Here is a 9,050-nt window from a genome sequence, read left to right on the forward strand (position 1 = left end):
ACTGAAATAATGAGCCATACCGAGTTACATGATACTGGAATAGTGAATAGGATTAGACTGAGATAAGTATTCATAATGATTTGATTCGTCATAACTGAAACTCATAGAATATCGAATGATTATGAAACTATGCCATCTAGAGAATAGAAGTTCCACCGCTATTCAGGGAACTAAGGCACAATTACTTTCTGAGGAAACTGATAATGGTCATAATGAATGGGACGTAGGGAGAATCGTAGACATCCCCAAACGTAAAGAGTTAGCCTTACATACCTTATCTTCCTACCTTTGAGCGCAATACAATGGTTGTCAACCCTTTCAACTTTAATCTATAGCAATACAAGTCAAAGGGATTCCATATTAGCAAATAATGCTCATGTTTTGGTCACTTAAGCATTTTATCAAACACTTGGTGAAAATAAAGCTTCATAGTCCTTATTAATGGTGTCTCTACACCCAACAACCCATTCTCTTGTTCCCAGATAAATTTTAAAGTCTCAAATGATTATATCAACATTATTCTTCATCACCCATAATGTAAACAATACCCTTAACCAATAATCAACACTCAACACCCCAACCCTATAATCGTTCATACTTTTCTATCAAACCCATCAACTCATATCTCATGAACTAGGGTTCATAATCATTAAACCAATGCTAGAATCAATTAGAGGGTGAAGACATTACCTTTTTGAAGTTCAAACCCTTTGAATTTGAGTTCTAGGCTTCCTTCTCTCAACAATGATGTCCCAATCGAATATCTAATGATATGGAGGGTTTACCCATGTTAATAAGATGTTGGAAAATTGAAATTAACTTAGAATCACCATTAGAACTTACCTTTGGTGGTGGAAGGACCCTTAAGGAGTTAGGTTTTTGAGAGTTTCTCTTTCTAGAGCAAGTTTTTATGTTTTGGGGCTATGGGGGATGGAATATAGCTTTAAAACGACCCCCACTAGCACGCTCGCGCACCTGGAGGCCTGCCCGCGCTAAACGGCAGTAACACTGCCTCAAAATTAGCGCGGTCGCGCTTATGGGCGCGCTACCGGGCGCGCATATCGTATACTGTTATATAAAATGCGCATAACGTTTTGCACAGAGGTCCGTTCGGGCTCATAATATATTGTTGGAAAGCTATTTCAAAGGCCTACAACTTTTATGATTTGAGTTTTCCCAAATTCCTTACACATTTTCACTAAAACCTGATGGAATATGAACTTTCTGCAAAGTTAGTCGATTTTGTCAAATCTTATGCACCTCACTTTCCATCTTGATTTTGAAGTAACTATTTCACCCATAATCATCCCGATGTGACTTCACATGTTCAAGATATAACCTTACCACTCATTTAACACATTCACACCTAAGCCGAATTTACGGGGTGTTACAAATACTAATGACATGATTTTAAGTATTCTCCAAAAAACTAGGCCGATATACTAACGAGATAGAATTTTTTGTTTTAAAAGGACAAAATGCTATAATTTGCAAGAAGACATATATACTAAAAAATGAAGACATTTTTAGTCAGCGGAAAATTTGGCAGACTCCAAGAAGAGATTTCATAGACAAATCCTCAATACGGAATTTTTCTATTGGATAGATTCTATAAGGAATCTACTGATGTGATTGCTCTGGTTACTGTAATCTTTAATTATATTACATACATATAAGCAATACTAATAAATAAATAAATAAAATAAAACACAACTCTATGTATCATTAATTTCATTCACCATTCTGTTTGATTCCCTATTCATCATCATTCCACCAACTTTTCAAAGGGGCACGTGCTTTCTCTTCATAGTACTTTTGATAGGTCTGCTTTTCTCTACTTGCATTTGTATTATTATTATTTTTATATAAGTACCAATTCAATTCTCTATGGATATTTGTAATTTGAGTTTTAATGCTTTGGTCTTTTTGTCTTATTTATTAATAGGTTTTGAGGGCTAAGTTTTGAGTTGTGGTTTCAACTTTCAACCAAGATGGACATCACTCTGAGGCTAATCAATATGGCTTTTTTCTTGCTGTTACTCATATGGTTTTTGATACATCTTTTCAAGAAAAACAGAGGAGAAGAAGATTTTGCAGAAAAAATACAGCCTACATTTTTCAGCAAGATTACAATTTTATTGAATGTGTTAATAGCCATTGCTTACTTGGGATTTTGTTTCCATGAATTGTGGAAGTTGAAAACTTTTGTGTTTGAAGAGTCTGTTTTTTCAGCCATGACATGGAGTTTGTCAAGTGCAGTTTCAATCTATGCATTAAACAAAGAGAAAAGGTGGCCATTATTACTCATTATATGGTGGGTCTTTTCAAGTATTTTTGATATATTTTTAGTCTCACTTCATCTTCTCAACCATTATAATATTTATTATACAAAACCCCCACATTTTCTGCCTAAGACAAATATAATTGATTTTGCTTCCCTACCACTGTCAATTCTCCTATGTTTCAATGCCCTGCCTGATTGTTCTGCCAAGAAATACAATGAAATTGAGCAGCCATTTCTTCAGAAAGAAGTAAATAGACATGATGCTGATGCATTTTCTAATGCTGGCATTTGGAGCCAACTCACATTCTTGTGGCTTAATCCACTATTCAACAAAGGTCATGAGGAAAAGCTGAGAGTAGAACACATACCTTCAATTCCTAATTCTGAGAGTTCCAGTGAAGCTTCTGCTTTATTGGAAGACGCGTTTCGGACAAAGAAAACTACTAGTTTCTCCCTCCCTGATGCCATACTCCACATGATTTGGAGACCACTTGCCTATAATGCTGTCTTTGCAGGTAATTCATGACTCAATTAAGCACACAATATTTGGTTGAAGCCGGTAAAAAAATGTATTATTTGGACATGAATTTCTGACTCTAAATCACTATCTCAATTTGAAGTTGAAATAATGAACAAAAATAGTAAAACAAACATTGATGTGCAAATAATACTTGGTGTGAAGTTATGCCCAAATGCCTTGTAACAACATGCTTCTGTTTTTGCAGGAGTCAACACAATTGCATCCTATACTGGTCCTTTGCTAATAACAAGTTTTGTAAAATTTTTGTCTGAAAAGAAAGATGAGTCCAATTGGCAAGAAGGAATGATTTTAGCCTTCATCTTTTTCTTTGCCAAAACAATTGAGTCACTGTCACAAAGGCAATGGTATTTTGGAGCTCACCGGATTGGTGTTCGAGTGAGAGCAGCTCTGATGGCATTAATATATAAAAGAACTTTGTCGATCAAGTATGGCGGTACAAAAGATGGAAAGATCATAAACTTCATCAATGTTGATGTTGAGAGAATTGGGGATTTCTGCTGGTATATTCATGGAGTTTGGCTGCTTCCTGTTCAGGTTATACTTGCCCTGGTTATCTTGTACAAGAATTTAGGTGCTGCTCCCTCTGCTGCTGCTTTTCTTTCAACCATATTCGTGATGGTAAGCAACACACCGCTTGCCAATATGCAAGAGCAGCTCCACTCAAAGATAATGGAAGCGAAGGACGTGAGAATTAAAGCCACTTCAGAGACCTTGAAAAGCATGAGAGTGTTGAAACTACACTCATGGGAGTCCACTTTCTTCAAGAAGCTGCTTCAACTTAGACAAAATGAGAGAGGATGGCTTAAGAGATACCTTTATACATGTTCTGCTGTGGCTTTTCTCTTTTGGGCGTCACCAACACTAGTTTCAGTTGCAACCTTTGGTGTTTGTATCATGTTAAAAACACCATTAACATCAGGAGCAGTTCTCTCAGCACTAGCAACTTTCAGGATACTACAAGAACCAATCTACAACTTGCCCGAACTCATTTCCATGATTGCACAGACAAAGGTTTCAGTTGATAGGATTCAAGACTTCATGAGAGAGGAAGATCAAAAGAAGTTAACAAGCTATCTTGCTCCTTATAATAATACATCTGAAGTGGCAATTGAACTTGAGCCAGGAGAGTATGCTTGGGGCACAAATGAGTTGAAGAAATCAACGATTAAGATAACCGAGAAAATCAGGATCATGAAAGGGTGGAAAGTGGCAATCTGTGGTTCAGTGGGATCAGGAAAGTCAAGCTTACTCTGTAGTATTATGGGAGAGATTCCTACGATTTCTGGATCTAGTATTAAGACTAATGGTTCAAAGGCATTTGTACCACAAAGTGCCTGGATTCAGACGGGCACCGTTAGAGACAATGTTCTTTTTGGCAAGGAAATGAATAAGGCTCGTTATGATGATATCGTGGAACGATGTGCTTTGAAACGTGACATTGAGATGTGGGCTGATGGAGATCTAAATTCGGTAGGAGAAAGAGGAATGAACCTAAGTGGTGGACAAAAGCAGAGAATTCAGTTGGCTAGAGCTATTTATAGTGATTCAGACATCTATATATTAGATGACCCTTTCAGTGCTGTTGATGCACAAACTGGAGCTCATATGTTCAAGGCAAGTACTACATCCTACTTTTATCGATTTTTTTTCAGTAATCGAGTTGCTCTTATTGATTTTCTACAACCCTTCATCATATTGCAGAAATGCCTAATCCAACATCTACATAATAAAACTGTTGTTTATGCCACTCACCAGTTGGAATTTTTAGATGCTTCTGACCTCATCCTGGTAAGTTGAACTGTTTTCAGCTATTGGTTTTCGGTTGCTTGATTTAAACTAGACAAGTATATCTTAGTTTTGCTGCTTATCTGATATGCTTAGGTAATGAAAGATGGTAGAATTGTTCAGTCAGGAAAGTATAATGAGTTGATTACAGACCCTGACGGTGAGCTCCTAAGACATATGGTGGCTCACAGCAAATCATTAGATCAGGTGAACCCTTCCCAAAAATGCAGCTGCATGACCAAGGGTAAGCATCAGAATAACCAAATTGAAGTCGAAGAGAGTTTTGAAGATCTTACCTGTGACGACAAGATCTTAGGAAGAACTGAGCAGGAAGACGCAGTATCTGGTCGAGTTAAATGGCAGGTCTACTCGACTTTTGTCACTTCGGCATACAAAGGGGCCCTTGTACTTCCGGTCCTTCTATGTCAAGTTCTCTTCCAGGGATTGCAGATGGCAAGCAACTACTGGATTGCATGGGGAACTGAAGAAGAAGGCAGGGTTACTAGAGAGCGATTAATTGGAATATTTGTGCTGATGTCAGGGGGAAGCTCTTTTTTCATCTTAGGAAGAGCAGTTATGCTGTCAACTATTGCAATTGAGACTGCTCAGAAGCTCTACGTTGGGATGATCACATCAATCTTCCGAGCGCCCTTGTCATTCTTCGACTCCACTCCTTCCAGCAGAATTCTGAATAGGGTGAGTGTAGCAGCTGAAATGATCTATATGGCTTAAAATACATCTATATTCAGTTTTAAAAACATGAGTTTCTGGATGCATCCGTACTTAACTTCATCACTTTCTTGTTTGTCAGTCTTCTACAGACCAAAGCATTGTGGACACAGATATTCCGTATAGATTGGCTGGACTAGCATTTGCACTTATTCAATTATTGAGCATTGTTGTCCTTATGTCCCATGTTGCTTGGCAGATCTTTTTTCTCTTCCTTCTGGTACTTGCCATCTCCATGTGGTATCAGGTAATCAGAAGCTCAACCTGAAGTTACTTTTGTCCCCATTCACTTTTAACTGCAAGAAGTTTACTTTTTTACTGAGTGCAGACTGAAAGAGAATGAAGCATATTTCTTTTAAATAAATGTTTTGTATCACTGCTACATTACAATGCAAACAACGTGTATTTAATGATACATTCTTATTACAGGCATATTACATTACCACTGCTAGAGAACTGGCAAGGATGATTGGCATTCAGAAAGCTCCAATCCTGCATCATTTCTCTGAATCTCTCACCGGTGTAGCAACCATTCGTTGTTTTAATCAGGAGGACCGATTCTTGAATAAGAACTTGAAGCTCATTGATAATTATTCTCATGTTGCCTTTCACAACTCTGCTACAATGGAATGGCTCTGTGTTCGAATCAACTTTCTCTTCAATCTGATATTCTTCTTTCTTCTCGTCATCCTGGCAAACCTTCCACGGAAGGCTATCGACCCCAGTAAGCTTTTTTTCTTCTTCTCCATTTCTGTATCATGAATCCAACTTAATACATTCTGCTTCCACTAGGCCAAAAATGTCAGATTCTCTGGTGATGCATGAATAAACATAAAAAAACTACTCTTAGATATAGGAACTTATGAGAAGCAAGGAAGTCAAAGTTATACACCTGAAAATCTATGAAAACAATTTTTTCTTTCTTTCACATGTTTCATCTATTTTGCAGGTTTAGCAGGACTAGCAGCTACCTATGGCTTAAATCTTAATGTTCTCCAAGCTTGGGTTATATGGAACCTTTGCAATGTTGAGAACAAAATGATCTCAGTGGAGAGAATACTTCAGTTTAGCAATGTTCCTAGTGAAGCCCCACTGATAATTGAAAAGTCCAGGCCGGAACCCAATTGGCCGCTAAAAGGAAGGATCGAAATGAAGGAACTTCATGTGCAATACAGCCCTGATCTCCCAAGAGTACTAAAAGGTATAACATGCACCTTTCCGGAGGGAAAGAAAATTGGTGTAGTTGGAAGAACAGGAAGTGGAAAGTCTACTTTGATCCAAGCTCTGTTCAGGGTTGTGGAACCATCTGAGGGATGCATTCTTATCGATGGAATAGACATTTCGAGGATTGGTTTGGAAGACCTAAGGTCTAGGTTGAGTATAATACCACAAGATCCAACTTTGTTCCAAGGAACAATTAGGACTAATCTTGATCTGTTACAACAACATTCAGATCATGATATCTGGGAGGTAATGATCTGCACTTGGAACCTGTTTGGCTTAGCTGATTAAAAGTAGCTGAAATGCTGAAAAACTCTCTTTTAAGTGTTGAAGCTGATTTTATGAATAATTGTTACGTCTTTCGATAGAAGTGTTGAAACAACCAAACTAATAATAGACATTATTTTTCTTAATTTCATTTGAGAGGGTATGACTTGGTAACTTACTGTTTAGAATGGTATTCATTTTTCAGGTCTTGCACAAATGTCATTTGGCTGAGATAGTGAAGCAGGATCCAAGGCTTCTTGATGCACCAGGTACACATACTAGTTTCCATGTTTATCTTGCAACCTATAAAAAAACTTCAGAATACATAAATAATCGTAAATGGAAACAAATTATCTTCAAATTAAGATCAAGTATTTTATGGTACAGTTGCAGAAGACGGAGAAAACTTGAGCGTGGGTCAAAGGCAGATTGTGTGCCTAGCTAGGGTGTTGCTACAAAAAAGGAGAATATTGGTACTTGATGAAGCTACTGCTTCAGTGGATACAGAGACAGACAATGTCATTCAGAAAACTATAAGAGAAGAAACATATGGATGCACAGTTATAACAGTGGCTCATCGGATACCCACAGTCATCGATAATGATCTTGTTCTAGTTCTTGGTGAAGGTAAAGATACAGAACCCAGCTCCACAAACACTGAAAAAACAGCATAACCAAGTAAACTAGGTGTACATATTAAGAATGCTGTAACAGTTGAAATGATTAATGTATCAGCTACTTGTATACAACTGCATGACAATTGTAGTGGCAGAATATAAGTGTAATCATTAACCTCCAACGGGCTAAGAACTCAAAAAGATGAAGACATAGAACAGCTGAGAATAGACACGTTGTACTATTTATTACATTGCTGACAAAATCCATGTTGTTTGATGCAGGAAAAATTCTCGAGTTTGATACTCCTGACCAGTTATTGAGGAACAGTTCTTCCGCATTTTCAAATTTGGTGACAGAATTCTTGCGGAGATCATCCAAGGGGTAACTTAAAAGCATAGCACAAGGCACATGTGATAGTACATTTAGTTTCTAACCTCTAAAGGAATGACTGACCGATTCAATATTAATGTGGCGTTGTACAGTACAGAATCACAAACTGAAATCAAGAAATAGAGCAAGTTGAGCAGCTATAACTGGATTAATTCATTTACTATACCGCAGCCACTTCTACAAGTACATACTGTATCTAATAACTGCCAACCAAAGGTGACATGAAATCTGTAGGATATTTTCAGTGGTTATTCTTAATCCTTACCTCATACTCATAGTTCATGTACTTAATTAGTTATTTCTTGATGCAACAGAAAACTTGAATAGATATCTGTAGTTCATTTGACACCTAGCTGACCTTTAACAGCTAGATCAATAGCCTATTTGACCAAGTTTTTTTTTGGCCAAGTGCTTCTTTTTTTGCCAAAAGCACTTTTCGCCAAAAATTGAGGTGTTTGACAAGCTTTTGGAAGGAAAAAAAGTGGAGAAGCAGAAAAAAGTAGCTTCTCTCCAAAAATATTTTTTTGAGAAGCACTTTTGAGAAAAATACACTTAGAAGCAGTTTTTTAAAGCTTGGCCAAACACTAATTGCTGCTCAGAAGTGCTTCCAAACATAAACTGCTACTTTTGAGAAAATCACTTTTGAAAAAAAGCACTTCTCAAAATAAAATTTTTGCAGCTTGGCCAAACGGGTTACAAATCTTAAACTGAATTCTGTCTGGATCTGCTTTAAGTATTAATTAAAGTGAGTATTTAGTTGATTAGCCTCTAAAAATCCCTCATATAAAGTACATCATCACTCATCAGTACTTTGTAATATCTGAATGAAAGTTCTATTCAACTGCTCTTCCTTCATGGCTAAATCTTGCTGAAACCTATCATATACTTATTCAACCTTTTGTATTTATGCTTCATCATTAGGCACAACTACTACCAAACATGAAAATCCATGTCTTTTGCTGCTGTCTCTCTGCTCTCTTTCTTGTTATTGTCCCCCTCTCTATATATACAGTCAAATCTCTTTATAACAGCCTCGTTCGTTCCGAATATTTTTGGATGTTATAGCGAAGTGTTGTTATAGAAAACATATACTATTATAACATAACTTGAAAATTGGTTCCGGAAAAAGTTTGGTTTTTATAGTGAAGTGTTGTTATATAGGGATACTGTTATAGAGAGGTCTGACTGTATATGTGCATTTGTATTCTTATTTGT

The 9,050-nt window shown here is 37.0% G+C and overlaps 1 protein-coding gene across 3 annotated transcripts; it reads left to right on the plus strand.

Moving 5' to 3' along the window:
• Positions 1-1,718: 1,718 nt before the first annotated feature.
• On the plus strand, positions 1,719-8,230 carry LOC104245588 (putative ABC transporter C family member 15). 3 transcript variants are annotated; one of them, XM_009801210.2, is made up of 10 exons: positions 1,719-1,822; positions 1,946-2,799; positions 3,010-4,613; positions 4,707-5,306; positions 5,422-5,586; positions 5,769-6,063; positions 6,289-6,809; positions 7,033-7,096; positions 7,215-7,454; positions 7,727-8,230. In XM_009801210.2, exons 2-10 carry the CDS (start codon positions 1,992-1,994, stop codon positions 7,828-7,830), a joined length of 4,401 nt encoding a protein of 1,466 aa, XP_009799512.1. In that variant the 5' UTR covers positions 1,719-1,822; positions 1,946-1,991; the 3' UTR covers positions 7,831-8,230. The 3 variants fall into 3 exon arrangements, with proteins under 3 accessions (XP_009799512.1, XP_070021291.1, XP_070021290.1); XM_070165190.1 differs by having other exon boundaries at positions 1,726-2,799; positions 3,010-4,439; positions 4,527-4,613; positions 7,727-8,228; XM_070165189.1 differs by having other exon boundaries at positions 1,726-2,799.
• Positions 8,231-9,050: the final 820 nt, after the last annotated feature.

This window comes from Nicotiana sylvestris, chromosome 12 (genome assembly GCF_000393655.2).
Source record: "Nicotiana sylvestris chromosome 12, ASM39365v2, whole genome shotgun sequence".
In the NCBI taxonomy this organism is placed as follows: Eukaryota; Viridiplantae; Streptophyta; class Magnoliopsida; order Solanales; family Solanaceae; genus Nicotiana; species Nicotiana sylvestris.